This window comes from Taudactylus pleione, unplaced genomic scaffold (genome assembly GCF_031769625.1).
Source record: "Taudactylus pleione unplaced genomic scaffold, aTauple2 ptg000903l, whole genome shotgun sequence".
Classification (NCBI taxonomy): Eukaryota; Metazoa; Chordata; class Amphibia; order Anura; family Myobatrachidae; genus Taudactylus; species Taudactylus pleione.
Window position 1 is genome coordinate 3,637,553 of NW_028285304.1, and position 15,876 is coordinate 3,653,428.

The 15,876-nt window shown below is 47.7% G+C and overlaps 1 protein-coding gene across 5 annotated transcripts in view; it reads left to right on the forward strand.

Moving 5' to 3' along the window:
* The window catches only part of AGBL3 (AGBL carboxypeptidase 3), a 141,845-nt gene that overhangs the window by 96,840 nt on the left and 29,129 nt on the right, over window positions 1-15,876 (forward strand). For all 5 annotated transcript variants that reach the window (XM_088459305.1, XM_088459304.1, XM_088459307.1 and 2 more), the window contains 7 exons: window positions 1,779-1,944; window positions 4,167-4,293; window positions 7,117-7,217; window positions 9,221-9,339; window positions 10,841-10,907; window positions 11,856-11,945; window positions 12,795-12,863. In XM_088459305.1, coding sequence (XP_088315431.1) covers window positions 1,779-1,944; window positions 4,167-4,293; window positions 7,117-7,217; window positions 9,221-9,339; window positions 10,841-10,907; window positions 11,856-11,945; window positions 12,795-12,863 — 739 coding nt within the window. The remainder of the gene's footprint in view (window positions 1-1,778; window positions 1,945-4,166; window positions 4,294-7,116; window positions 7,218-9,220; window positions 9,340-10,840; window positions 10,908-11,855; window positions 11,946-12,794; window positions 12,864-15,876) is intronic.

The window sequence follows — 15,876 nt, forward strand, 5'->3', positions numbered from 1 at the left end:
TTAAGTTTAATAACGTTTGAGAGATTTCCCAGCCAGAGATATTTTTATCACCTGATAACTGGCACCATTTGTGATGTGATATTGGGGAAATGATGACCGTCCATATTGGAATTCAGTTATTCCATTGTAATAGGCTAAGTGGTTCCATTACTGAGACTCTATCAGCAGTTCTAATGTCCATAGCATCTCTGAGGTCACTAAAACCCATCATAAAAGTCTGCCTGGCCTCTGAGTGACACGCCGTCGTTCGCACAAGCATTTTACACGGGTTGGGTATGATTGATCGACACTAAAAGGTCGACACTGTATAGGTCAATACCCAAAATGTTGACATGTATAAAAGGTTGACACGCAAAAGGTCGACGTGTGTAGGGTCAAAAAGTACAAATGGTCGACAGGGTCAAAAGGTCTACCTGGGAATGGTCAACACAAAAATGGTCGACAATTCCACACATTTGTGTGTCAACCTTTTTGTACCTGTCAACCTTTGGTCCCTGTCGACCTACTGACTGTCAACCAAGTGTTGTTGATATTTTTAGTGTTGGCCTTCCAACCGGAACCCTTTTACGCACTGTTCCAGTGGACCCATCAGCTATACCATTTGTGGCAGCCATTTTGTTGGACTTCTGAGACACTTTTGACAGGTGAAGTAATAGTCGTGAGAATGCCGCCTGTCACTTCAGTAAGAATTGGTGCCATTACTAAATCCGGGAGGACAGCTACTCTCAGCTGGCACACACCCATGCAGAACAAACGCAGAGGGGGTACCGGTCGACTGGTCGACAAAAAAGGTTATATCACACCCTTTAGAAGGGGAGATCTAACTGAGTTTCCTCGCCCACCATATTGCCCCGGCTAATTGGGGTTTACCATCCCTCAGTTCTGCTCACACCCTCCATTGGTGGTCTGTCTCTCTTCATTCCAACCATCTGAAACCACCGGTAGGTGCACAGGAATGGCAGTCGCCAATGCCTACTTTAGTATCGGTGGCTGATAACGCTGTAGCCACAAGCACCACCTCCCTACCGCCAGCTACAAACCTGCTTCCTCGTGTGCCGGGTAATCCCCGTATCTCATAGATTGTCAGCTCATTTGCACAGGGCCACCTCTATCTCTTGTTTCACGTCATTGTACAGAATTTATTTGTGTCACAGTCCCCCCAATGCACAGTTCTATGTAATATGCAGGTCAAGTGAAGAGTGTTTCTTATGTCCTTGGAAAGACACCTGTGCAGTTGATAGATTTGGCGCTAAAATCTCCAAAGTCATGACGACACGCACATTTTGTCAGAAAAGTTGCATCTCTTATCACCGCTATTCGCAGCGTTACAAGATGCCTATTCCGGCAGATATATCAGTACAGTCGCACCTCCGGTAAGAGGCTGTATCGGCGATAACTCAAACCCTAGTGTTTGCTTTTATCGTCTGAATTTACAGCGACAAAGTCCCTCATTTCTGGGTTCTCCCCCTGAGGTCTCAGTACCTGCGCGGAACCAAGCCGGAGGGGAGGAGCCTGCAGGACAACAGGGGAGGGGTCAGATTAGATTCCTTTCCAGCAGAAATCTTATGGCAGATTTCCGACGCTAATACGACGATGAGATGGCGTTACAGGACAGTAGTGTTCAGCGTATCCTTGGCAACGCAGGACGCCAACCGTACTAAACTTTGAGACATTTTCTAGGGAAATAAAGGTTGATGAATAGGCCCTAAAGGTCTTATGTCCTCAGCCAGGTAGAGACAGCTGGTCCTAGGTAATGTGGCTCCTTCCATTTCTCGCAGGGTGATGGAAGAACGGGAGATACTGCTGTACTGCGACCTGCACGGGCACAGCAAGAAGCAGAACGTCTTCATGTACGGATGTAAAGGCAGAGGGGCCCAGAATGGCGAGAGCCGGTGGTGTGAGCGCGTTTTCCCACACATGCTGAGCAAGAACTCTCCCGACAAGGTAACTTTCCAGTGATTGTACCGTGTTCCATCTCTGAGCCACCTGCCCCCATCACACCGCACTGACCGGGGTTCCCTGCGTCCCAAGTGCTTTCATACATTGGCTTCTGTCTGCGTTTGTTCTACGAAACCTTCGGCTGCGGTGTAATGGCCTCCGATGATGCCAAAACGGCGATTCACCGGCCACTGGGTAATAGCTGTATGTAATAGAGGCTAAGCCACAAAATAAACCCCAGAAGGCACTGGTCATTGCAAGTCTCCGTGCCAATAGTATTCGGGATACAAATCGCTGTATGTATAGAGCGCCGAGTTCCCACCTCACCATAAACACAATGAAAAATACAGCTGGCCTGCCGCCATGTTTAAAAAATGAAAAAGTACATTTTCTTTTTGAAGTGTAGCTAAAGATGCACTAAGCGTTATTTCACAGTCTTCAGATACTGACAGCGGGCGTCTCCGTCCTTGTATATCTGGACGCACGGATGTACTATAGGGAAGGACTTTGTAGCTGTAAGAAGTCGCTGTATGATTCAGATCACACCAAATTTCTTTGCTGTAAGTAAGCTGCAGTACGCTGCTCTGTGAATACAATTGTATTTAACGCTAGCGCCAAGTTCCATCATATCCAAAGGCGGCGAAACATAAACAACACCATTCAGTATGTTAGATATAAAAATATTGGCGAGAATCTAGAAAGGAACGCATTTAGCAGAAGTTCCAGGGGAATCGGTATGATTTACTGCCGGACGTAAGTCCGGCGGTTGGAATCTCGACAGCGGCTGCCCGACATGGGTGAAAATCCCGATCGTCCCTAAGGTAAGTATAAGCTAACCTAATTCCCTCCCCTAACCCTCCCTTAGGGGTGCCTAACCCTAACCTTCCCCCCAGTGCCTAACCCTAATCCCCCCTCTAAGTGCCTGAACCTTCCCCGCCGCCTAAACCTAAGTCCCCCGGGGGAGTGCCTAACCCTAAATCCCCCCCGGGGGTGCCTAACCTAACCCTCCCTCCCCCTAGCCTATCCCTAACCTCCCGGGTGGGTGCCTAAACCCACCCCCCCCCCTGTGGCTGTCCGCGCCCGGCATCTCTTCGATTGGGATGCCGGGCGCCGGTCTTAGACGCCTGTCATTTAACCCTCGCCAGGATAAAGCAGTCGGGAAGCCGGCTGTCGGGATTAGGTCCGCCGGCTACCCGACTGCATACCGTTCCAGGAGAACATGTTTAGATCAATAAATAAAAGTTACCTGAACGTTAAAGGAATGGGTATGAAATACCGGTGGCTGAGTAGTATTCATAAACCGACAGTGGCATTCCGAAGGTTCAACACCCCGACAGGGGCTCGTAAGTATATCAACTCTCCCCTCTCCTTAACCTAACCCTCCCCCTGGTGGTGCCTAACCCTAACCTCCCCCTGGTGGTGCCTAACTCTAACCTCCCCCCAGTGGTGCCTAACCCCATCCCCCCCCCCTGCTCGCACCTTAAACCGGGTGGGGTGCCTAACCCTAAGCCCCCCAGGTGGTGCCTTAACCTAACCCTCCCTTCCGATTATCGGGAATCTGCGCATGCACGCAGGTTCCCCCTATGCCTCTGCCTGATTGACAGGTAGAGGCGTTTGCAAGGCGGTGCGGTAATGGGGACGGCCTGTGTCCCCGGAAACACGATTTTACCTTGTTTTTTTTTTTTAGTTGCATTTGATTTTGAAATAGAACTCAAAATCAAATGTTTGTAAATGAGCGTTTTGGAGAGTGCATTATAGAGTCGATTTCAATAGACCTAAAATTCGACCTAAATTCAACCTTTAGTAAACCCCTAAACGTGTTATCATACCAATTCTATATGTGTCAGTGCTTTCTGGTGTGTAATGTGTATGTAATATAATTATACAGCTTCAGAAGCTCCACTGTGTCTGTCTGTTAATGTACGGAAATGTAATTATAGCAATTATTACGCATCCACCATTAATCATTACAGATATTAGTATGTGTACTAAACAGGCTATTATAGCCCAAACCTTTATAGCGCAAGAATTCTATTTGGGAACTTTTGAAACTTTAGACAGATCTGAAAATGTTACAGTTTGGTTCTAAAAGTTGCTTCTGAGGATTGAATACAAAAACATTAGAAAGATAAGAAGGTCACGACCATCCTGTATAATGTATCTTAGATTATTATTATTATGGCGCCCTTGTATTACGCTCCAGGACTTATTGCTGAAGCTCTGTTCAGTTCTCATTCTCAGCCTGTAACTTCAAAGTGCAGAGGAACAAGGAAGGGACGGGACGCGTGGTCATGTGGAAAATGGGCATCCGGAACAGTTACACATTGGAGGCCACGTTCTGTGGATCGACTCTGGGTAATGGCGCTACTACTGAAAATGTACAAAATTTATTTAAAATTAAAATTTAAAATCAAATAAATTCACTGTTCAACTGCCTGAGGAAGCGTCTGGATGCTGTGAAACGCGTCGCAACTTCAGTGAGATTTTTTTTCCTTCTTTATGCTTTTGTTTTTAGTTATATCAATTATTATGTCCTATTTTATCATGCGATACTGTTTTTTTTTAATTATTTTGGTTTTAAATTTTATTTTATATCATTTTTGTACGTTTCTCAGCAATTATTGTCTGCAGTAGAGAAAAACGTTTTACAATTCTTTTATCCAGAATATTAGCTGTATGTTTATTGACGCCATTAATAAAAACTGAAAATGTACTTCTAAAGGGGCCTATCCACTAGGCGACCTGAAAGACTAGTGTTCAGACCTTCAGGTCGCCGCGGTGCCCGCACTGAACGGCGTTCACCGAACGTCATTCAGTGCAGGAGTCCGACCTATCTCTGAACATAATAATAATAATAATAATAATACTTTATTGTCATTGACAGCACAAGTGATGTCAACGAAAAAACAACACGGCAATATACCACACAGTAAAACAGGCAGCAAATTACACTATAATGCAACACCATATAACAATCTGAGTTAAACGTTTAGGAAAGAAACTATTTAGCAGACGCTTTGTGCGAGTGCGCACAGCTCTAAAACGCCTATTTGATGTCAATTTCTCAAAAATAGCATGATTAGGATGGCCGGAAGCTGCTAAAATAGAGCTCGTTTTCTTTCGGAGCCTTTTTTCATATCTCTCCTGTGTGCGCGGTAGCACCACTCCAATAATTCTACTAGCTGTTCCAGTCACCCTATCCATACGCCCTCCGTACAGCCACAGTACAGTTCCCGCACCAAGCAACAATACCATCGCTCAGAACACTTTCCACGATGCTACGATAAAAATGTAAGAGGGTCCCCCTACTCACACGCGCAGATCTTGAATGACGCAGGAAGTTCAAACGTTGATGTGCCTTCATAACCAAGATGGCTGAATTTAAGGACCATGACAATGGGGCATATTCAGTTAGCTCGCTGGACGGGATTCATTTAGCGGGGAATCCACCCGCGGGTGTACCTGAGACCCCGCGCGCGAGTCCCCGCTGTTTGACTTTACCTCGCACCTCATGTAGGTGCGAAGTAAAATCAGTGTGAGGCCGCCCTATTCGGCCTCGCACGAGCAAGAATAACACACTGATTCCGCAGTTCTCGCGTGGAAGTCCTGTTTTTTGACGCGGGGAAAAAGCTATTCTATTGAATAGCTTAACCCCGCGTCACGGGACTTTCACCCCTCAATTACTCGCGGGAGAAGTCCCGCGGGTAATTGAATATGCCAAAAGTATTCGAGATATAGAACCCCAGCAACTTAAAGGAGGGCACTACCTCAATGGTCAAACCACCTAGGCACACCGGGGCCTTTGTAGGAGCACCACATTTCCTACAAGCGTCGTCAGGTTGACGGGCATGTTCAGCAGATAGTCGGGGTCGGCAAGGACCCAGCGTGCACACGCATCGCTGGTCCTTGCCGGCAATCCATTACACGACTTTGTGAACAATGCGACCAAAATCTGGAGGTTTCTAAAAGTCTGGTAATGTATAGGCCCCTTTACTTACATTTATACTTGGTCACTTTCTTTTGGTCATTCCTACTTTATAGTATAGCTCACTGTGTGAGCAAAATGTTGATCATTATATTGGTTGATGCTTAGACAATTCTCAGGACAATCCCAGAACACTGTGTAGATCTCCTTTGAGGGGAGGAAGGGGCAGTCTAGTCACAGCACTGTGGGGGAAATGTATCAAAGGTTGGAGAGAGATAAATAGTATCAACCTATCAGCTTCTAACTGTCATTTTTCAAACACAGCCTGTAAACTGACAATTAGAAGCTGATTGGTTAATACTTTCTCTCCAAGGTTTGATAAATCTCCCCCTGTGTCACAGACACATTTTATCAGGTTATTACCAAGATTGTTGCTACACCCTCCCCCAGCCCCAGAGATATTGCTCTTATCTCCTACACAAAGTAGTTTCGCCTATAAACTTTAAAGGTTATAAATAGATTTTGCGATATTTTGGGGGGGTTTCACTGACTCTGTACGCTCGTAAGCGGGTCGATGGTGCCCAAGTGCGCATGCGCGAGACCCGGCGAGCGGCGGGGAAGCCGTCGCTCGGGGTCTCGCACCAAAGGGGGTGTGCTGTCGATGGTGATTGACAGCAAGCCCCCTTTGGTGGGCGTGCCGGGGGCGTGGCTGCCCAGACAGAGGCGTTCCCATGGGAACGCCTTCCGTTTGGGTCCGGCCCCACTGACATCACTAGTGATGTCAGTGGGAGTGCTTTTGGCTCTGATAGAGCCAAAATCACTCCAGGGCTTGCGGCAACGAGACCCTACTGCAAGGGTCTCGTCACAAGCCCAATGGTCGCGATGGTCTTGACCATCGCGACCATCATCATGGACGCTCGCATAAGCTGTGGGTGGTAACCCACAGCTATGCGAGCGTCCAAGAGGCCGCTCCAATTTCAGGTAGGCCGGCCCTGATTCAGAGTGAGCACTCTGGTCAGAGTGTCCGGCTCTGAATCAGGCCCTCTGTACAAATAATGGGACAGTTCTGTGAATTGGTGCTTTTTTTTTTTTAATAGTTTCTTAATATACCACCACTATAAACAGGTTATTACTTGTTAACGGTACACACAGAGGAAATAGGAGAATTGTTCTGGACCTTTGAGTCAGAGCGCGATACCCGGAAGGGGTTAATGTGTGGCGCTTCTCAGCTATTCTCTTTGTTTAATTTGCAGGTAAAAGACGCGGGACCCATTTCAGCACGAAGGACATGGAGTCGCTGGGTCAGCACTTCTGCAGTTCTCTTCTGGATTACTGCGATCCGAAACAACCAAAAGTAAATAGGCAGCCGCCCCGTGGGACGTAGAGACGGGGTCACTAGCACTGGGTGGAGGGAATGCGTTTTATGCTCTCTGGCCTTGATTCAGAGCCGGACGCTCTGACAGAGCGCTTGCTCTGAATCAGGGCCGTCTTTCCTGATTTTAGAGCGGCCTCCACAGCTATAGCGAGCGGCCAAAAAGATGGTCACGATGGTCAAGACCATCGCGACCATCGGGCTTGCGACAAGACCCTTGTGGTAGGGTCTCGTCTACCGCAAGCCCTGGAGTGCTTTTGGCTCTATCAGAGCCGACAGCACTCCCACTGACATCACTAGTGATGTCAGTGGGACCGGCCCCAGACGGTAGGCGTTCCCATGGGAACGTCTCCGTCTGGCCAGCCACGCCCCCGGCACGCCCACCAAAGGGGGTGTGCTGTCACTCACCATCGACAGCACGCCCCCTTTGTTGCGAGACCCATAGCGATTGCCCGTCGCTAGCCGGGTCTCGCACATGCGCACGACGGAGCCGGGTCCGTCATGCGCACTGGCCCAACATCGATCCGCTTGCGAGCGCCCAGCGCTCGCGAGAGGGTCTGAATTAGGCCCTCTGTGTGATATTGGTTCCTGATTGAGATTAATTCAGTGACACAACTGTACATAGTTAGAATTACTTGCAGTATAAATGACTGTGAGATTCCTGTACTAGTCCCAATGTCTGGAGGTTACAGCCTCCGTTTTCCAGGAATGAATGACTATTACTGACTCGCGGGAAATACAGGTATATTGCAGGCTCACCAGGCGTACCTCACAGCTAGTCATATATATAGGTATAATGTGTGGAGGGATCAGAAATCTGCCCTGGAGTTTATTACTCACGGCTCGATCACATTATTATATAGTATAGTGGGATAGCGTATGGCGTGGGGATTAGTTCAAGTTTACGGGCAAGGAAATCTGGGCCTGATTCAGAGCCGCTCGTAAGCGGGCGCTCGTTCGCTCCGAGCGATGTTCGCACATCTGCACATGCGTATGGGTCGTAATGCGCATGCGCAAACCAGTCATTGCGGTCAGAAATCGTGCGCTCGTAAAACAGCGAGGGCCTGCTAATTTGAGTGACAGGATGAGGCGTCTGTGGGTGGTAACAGGGGAAGGTGCTTGAAAACGGGGGAGTGGAGATCCGAACGCAGGCGTGCCAAAAGGTCAAAACGGCGTTTTATGGGTGTGCATAATTAGTAAAGCAGCGTCACTTGGTTGTCTTTTAGCCTGAACTGCTCGCAGTGATTGCGGGAAGTAAAACCTACCACAACCACTGCGAGCAGTTCAGACGCCTTTCAATGTACTCGATTAATCTAATAAATAGCGGAGATGACGTATGATGCGAACGGCCAAGGGGCGTCTTTACAATATAGCGAGCGCATGTTTCGTACGCTCGCTCAGACATAGAGGCGTCCACAGACCGCAAAGAGCGAGCGCTCAATTTAAATATCCGGCCCCTTTTTCTGAACGAGCGTCCGCAAATAGCGTCCGGCTCTGAATCAGGCCCTCTGTGCGTCATTTTATCATCCACAGATCAATCGTTCTATAATAGCTGATATTACATAGATTATATTATATCGATGTGTACTTATACACTGTGGCTCATCACGCCAAATATCCCTTCTCGACGTGCAAGATCCCGTGCGACTCGGCCACGCCAATCATCGGTTTCGCTCAAAAAGTGCGTCTTATCCATCATAGTTAACACAACTGGAAGTGATAGAAGTGCATCGCTAGCGTACAATGGGCCTGATTCAGTTACGCGCAATGCTGAGCGCAGATTACCGATTATCGAGAATCTGTAGAAAAGCAGTTGAGTTGTTTAGGATCACAAGTACGCAGATCGGCGAGGCAGAGGCACTAACCACTGTCCCACCGTTCCGCACAGCCAAACTTAAGTTTACTTTGCACCTATTGTGTTTGATATGTATAGGTGATACTGTAAGAAAATACAACTGTTAATCTAAACTATTGATTTCTTCTAGTATTACATGTGTCTGAGAGAACTGGAGGAAATGGTAAAGCAGCGAGTGAGCTACAGTAACCCACTGAGCACGCAGTCTGAATCCTTCTACAAAGACGTCCTTTCGGACCTGGATTCCAGGTGGGTAGCTTGTCCTCCGTCACAGCGCCTGCCAGAAATCAGTACATTTACTGCCTGCAAGTGTCCAAACAACAAGATGCAGCGATCCAGTAAAATTATAGCCGCTTACTGACAATAGTGATCTACACAAGGTCTGTGATTAGTGTTGTAAACAATTTATGTACAACTTTGTGCTGTAATCTGACGCCCATTTTATTTATTGTTGCATTTTCCTACGGGGAAAATGTGTGATCGATGGTAGTAACGGGATGTAGTCAGGAAGCTGGCGGTCGAAATGACGACCGCCGAAATCCGGACAGTGAAAGCCCGGCATGGGACTAAAGATAGGCGTTTAAATCCGACGCCCTGTAGGTAAGCCAGGCGTCTGGAGCTCTTAGCTGCGGGGGCTGAGGGTTAGGTTTAGGGACTCCCGGGGGCCTTATGGTTAGGCACCCCCTGCCCTCCCGGGAGGGTTAGGGTTAGGCTAGTGGAAGGGGGGTGGCTAGGGTTAGGCACCACTGTGGGGAGATTAGGGCTAGGCACCCCCCCTGGGAGGGTTAGGTTTAGGGACTCCCGGGGGCCTTATGGTTAGGCACCCCCTGCCCTCCCGGGAGGGTTAGGGTTAGGCTAGTGGAAGGGGGGGGCTAGGGTTAGGCACCACTGGGGGGAGGTTAGGGCTAGGCACCCCCCCTGGGAGGGTTAGGTTTAGGCGGCGGGGAGGAAGGGTTAGGTTTAGGCACCCCTGGGGGGGAGGTTAGGGTTAGGCACCCCCCCTGGGAGGGTTAGGTTTAGACACCCCTGGGGGGGAGGTTAGGGTTAGGCACCACTAAGGGAGGGTTAGGGTACTTACCCTAGTCAGGATCTTCATCTGCCGGTGTCGGGATTTCATCCTCCGGGCTTAGATCCGGCGCCGTTACATACCGATTCCAGTAGTAACATATAATATTCTCACTTTTACATATATATGTGTATGTCACTAAATGGTTTTTCTTATTTAATTCACCTGTGCTTTATGCATCGTGACCCTCTAAATCTGTGCCTCCTGGTCACGGTAGATAAGAGAGAAACAACCTGTCTCCATACCAGCTGTAGAGATAGCTGAGAGCTCCTGTGGGACAATGACCGATTAAATAAATGCCACATAGGATCCAGATACATAATGGACCTTATTCTGAGTCGCACGTTATGCTCTCTCTCAGCTCCGCCCACTTTCTGCGATCGGAAGTAACATGCGAACGTTTGCCGGTATTCTATGCGACGGCAGCTCCCAAATTTATTCTATGTGCAGACGCCCCATTGCCACCCAGGAAAACCCACATGCTCATAAGTACAGTTTGCTAAAAGTCTCTCAATGGGCTGTATTGGAAATATAACACAGATACACTCATGTACATATGTTATTGCTATTTTATATACTGTGTGTGTATACTTGTATTTAGTGACTTTGGTCAGTGTGATAAGGATAGATTGTGAGTATGGTTTAGTGCTAAGTCCTAACTGAGTGTATTTCGCTGGGTTTCAGCACTGGGGGGTCGGACAGCTCCGATTCCAATGGCCCTCCCGCCCACCTGATGGAGCTGGCATGTACGGTAAGTCTGGTACAGATTATTACTGATCTTATCGATTACTTGTTATGATCCAAACAACAAATGTCCCAGGGTATTAACAAGTCACCCTGGCTCACTCAGACTGTTTATACAAGAAAATCATTTAGCCACACATATAGGACCTCATTCAGACCCGGTCGCAAGCGCTGAGCGCTCGCAACCGGGTCGATGTTTAGGCCCTGCGCACACACAGCGGCCGCACTGCGCGTGCGCAAGCCCCGGAGCGAGAGAGAAATTCTCTCTTTCCGGAGCTCACTAAAAAAGGGCCGGCTGTCGATGTTGACAGCTCGACCCGTTTTTGTTGGGGGGGGGTTCACAAACGGAGGCGTTCCTTAAGGAACGCCTGCCATTTTGTAGGCGGCCGCACTGACATCAGCAGTGATGTCAGTGGGGAGCTTCCTGCTCGATCAGAGCAGGAAGCTCCCTGGGGCTTGCGGTTGCCGAGACCCAACCTTAGGGTCTCGTCTCAAGCCCCGATGGTCGCAATGGTCTTGACCATCGCGACCATCAACCTGGTCGGTCGCTAATGCTGTGGGTGGTAACCCACAGCTTAGCTAGCGACCAGGAGGCCGCAGTTGAAAAGTCAAGCGTCCGCCCTCATTCAGAGCGAGCGCTCGCTTCTTGCGACCGCCTCTAAATGAGGGTCATAGTGCTCATAGGGTAATCACTGACTGCTTTACGTGTTTCTCCACGCTGCCCCACGCCTAGGTCAGGCACTATGGAATCTGTGGCATCAAGTAAATTATATATGTGGGGACAGTATTCAATAGAAGAGAGCCTATTGATTGACTAGGAATGGTTATAGTACCGAAGCTCCATCAACTTCGTCCTACGGTGATGTTACTATTACTGGGTTCTCACAGTTATAATATCTCATGTTTGGTACAATCCACTTATAAAAAAAACCCTTTTCTATCCCCTCACGGACAGGTGAAACCCCGGAAGAAGGTTCTGAAATCAAAGAGAGAAAGGAATTCACATAGAAAAGAGTCTGAGAGGAACGTACAGCAAGATCCGCTGGTAAGAACGGCACAGGCCCTACAGCCAACTGTAGCAAGATTCTGCCGTCATGTAACAATATTCTGCAAGACATGGAAGCGCTGTGCATTTTGTGCCAGGAAAGAAAACATCGCCGCAATCGTTACTTAAGAACATATGTCCTGTCATGGCAGGAAAAATGGCCTTTACGCTGCTATAACGTTAACCCCTATGCACTTACACCATAATATGTAGTTTATTCCTTTAAAATAAATGCAATACATTATGTCATTTTCAATTAAAAAGAGAATACGTTTTGGGTGAGTTATATATTAGATCTAGCCGCACCCTACACAGCCGGTGTAATTGTTTCTTATTGCACGAGTGTGTTTGCAGATTGCTGCTTACCCCAATGCATTACACTTATAATACAGTTTGCAGACGCTCACGCTTCAGTCCCTTCAATACACCGGAGGGGAAACGCGTCAGCCAATTCCCGGGCGTCTTATTATGGAAAAAGGTGATAGAAACTCTACAACTTTTTCCTCTGGAATTAAACACCACTTGATTAGAGTGTAATTATTTCTTTAATTATGGCGCCTTTGTTTGGCGTTTTAATGGAAAGCCTCTCCGTTGATTACACAGAACAATTTTGTCATTATTTTTTTTTTTTTACTTTTAACATCCCTCTCTAAAGAACCATTTGCAGCGCCACATAGCGAGAGAATAACATCGGCTGCATTCTTCTCTGTTCCAGTAAATAGTTTATGTCCCGATATAAACGCCGAGAGGCTAATTGTGTGACTTTAATGCTCGGAAAAGAAAAATGCTTTGTTCCAGCCATGCATGCGATGTCATTAATGAGCCGATGACCATGTTTGTTTTATCCAGGATGAAGATGAGAGCACATGGGAGAAAGTGAGAGCACCTGGTGTGGACCAGCAGCTAAATGCGATCTCTGTAAGGATCATGCATCAGTATTATTGTGTCCTTTATTACTGTGTATAGGGGAACGTGTCTATGGGAAACCCATTGTTTGACGTAATTCTGGCCCCTTAAATGTAACAACATCAGTGAGTTATCTTATTTGTTATATTCGTCACATGCTTGCATCGGTGGTGCAGCAGGTCTGCAAAGTCTAATGCTGATGATTAAAAGGAGGGAGGGCATAGGGTACCCTATAATACAGAAATTAGCAAGCCAGTATGGGGAGACACTGCTGCTGATTGCTGCAGGTATGGCATCTACACAGGGTGGTACGACTTGTGCCACCGACTCAGGTGCAAGGCTTCGTTAGTGCCATTACGGAGGCCCGCCCTGCCCCCTCTCCTGGCCAGTCCTGCTGCCCCAGAGCGTCTGTCCAATGTCAGTGTTATCGCCTGCACCAAGGTTGGGACTGGTGCAAATCCTGGTGACAGTGATGACCGCTCTCACGAGTAGGGGCTGGGTGCAATCCGGCCGACTCAGACTAACGCCGGGTGTTTGCATGCGACTTACAAACGCACAATGCGGCCAGAATTGTGCCCGAATGCCACGCAGAATCAGGCCCAATGATAGTATATACAAAGCCAGCACTGAAAATAATCTGGTGGTCAAGTGGACTACTTTCGACTACCGAAATATCAAAGGTCGTTACAAGGGATGACCTTTTACAGTGACCCTTTGGGGCTTGTTCACATCGAAGCGCTTTTATTATTGTACTTTTGGAAATGGCTCTCCGGATAAAACACATTACTTTCCAATGTCTTGTTCATATCAGCACATTATTAAGGCGCATTGAAAACATTATTGCGTTATTCTGAAAGGAGTCCAGCTTGGTGCCAAAAAAACGAATGGAAAGCATTTAAGCACCAATTATGGGCGCTTCCAGTGATCGGAAAGCCATAGGAGCATCCGCCTGCATTCTGAGTCTGCCGCATCTATGTGACCGCACCGCCCCCCAGCCCTCCGCGTGCGAGAGCAGCCGCCATCCCTATTATCTGCATTTGCACCGACTCCGTCCTGATAAATCTTTGCATCCAAACAGCTCAGACTAGGTCACAACCGTGTCTGCACGCCTATGGCATAGTTCTCCTACACCTAAACGCCCATTGCCTCCCCGTACCACCCAGTGACTCCCATTCAGCCGTAAATTACAAGCAACTGAGACGGGCACAACTCTGAACCGCTCGTAAATGCTGTAAGTTGCGTATGCAGCCCGCTACGGATGCGCAGTTTGCTAGCAATCACTAAACGCCACTGCATTTGGAATTTTGGGCAACTCGGAATGAGGCTCATAGTCTTACGTTTTCATTTCCTAGTATTAGAAACAATGATCTTTGGGCCTGATACAGTACGGATCACAACTGCGAATACATTAGCGATTACGCACGCAGTCTCACTGCGAAGATATGCTAATCCACTGCGATCACTATGCCATCGCAGCACTACATAAGAACGCCCCCTTTACCTTACACACACCCATAATACTTAGCAAGATTGCGAAACCATCGGTAACCTGGAGTACCATCGCAGCCTCACGCACATTTGCACAGGCTCTGACCTTACTCAGGAATTGCTAACCTCATCGCACGTAGTGAGTACTCGAGCTGCGTAGGGCATCGCAGTGTATAACTTATGCACGCCCCTGCAATGGCGTCCAAACGCACTGGCACGCATGTGTTTTGCCGACCCCTCCCCCCCGTCACCACCCACAAACGGCACTTCCTGTCAATCACTCTGCAATGGGTCTGCGTAATCACTGTGATCACAGTCCCGATCGCAGTGGTGTGTGGTACGCGCATGCGCACTGTGATGCATGCACAGAACGCAACAATCGCCCAATTGCGTGCGTAATGGCAGTTGCGATCCTTGCTGAATCAGGCCCTTTTATTCTCACGACAATAGAGCAGTTTGTGCATTGTAATTAGTTTATTTGTTCTCAGCCTCTGATCATCAGTCCCCCCGGAGGGTGGATAGTACTTAGGAGCTGGAGCTGCTCCCAACGTCATGTACAATATAACATGGGCTGCTGGACATTGGGGTCTAGTTACTAAGCAGTGTTAGGAGACAGAGTGAAAAGTGATAAGGTACCAGCCAATCAGCTGCCAACTGTCATTTTTCAAACACAGCCTGTGAGATGACAGTTGGGAGCTGATTGGCTGGCACCTTATCACTTTTCACTCTCTCCTAACACTGCTTAGCAACTAGACCCCATTGTTACTAAAGGCTGTGATCATCACACAAGGAGCCGAATGCATAACGCTGCAGGTTATTACCATACATGTGCCTGCTTTGCTTATGAAGCAATGTCCTGTCCTGTCCTCACCGGAGAGTTGTCACATTTCAACCCTCGATGTCATCTTTCATATATTACATTTTATGTGCAGAGATTCTTCAGCTTGTAACGCAGCGATTGGAATAAAGGGCTTTTGGGTCTACAAATAATGTAACTGATTCCTGAGTGGGAAATATGGATCTCCTTGAACATTGTGAGCACACTACAATATGAGATTAAGGTACATTGGTATTACATTGTGCCAGTTACCTATAAACAGTAGGTTTCATTTTCAACACACAGCCAGTGCGGAGCGCAAAGCGCTTTGATTTTCCACTGTTGTGCTGAGTTGTTCCGCTATGTGTACTGGTGGGCACTGGTGAGTAATAGCGAATAAGTTTGTCACAGCTCCATCTTCTGGTCTCCTAGTGCACTACACCCAAAGTGATTAATCCAGATTTGATCAAATATCTTGGTGACTATAAAAGTCTGCACTATTTTATATCAGTTGATGATCAAGCTCTGACTTTAGTAATTTAGCAAGGGCCACAAATTTATGTATTAAGGGCCACACATGTTTGCCTTGACTTTCATATACTTTAAAATGTCGAGTGTATTTAGATGAGAAGTATCCATGAAGCAATATTAGAATGCAATCTTGGGTGTACAAAATCGCCTAACAAATGTCCCCCTCCTGCACCCCTCTCATTCATATAT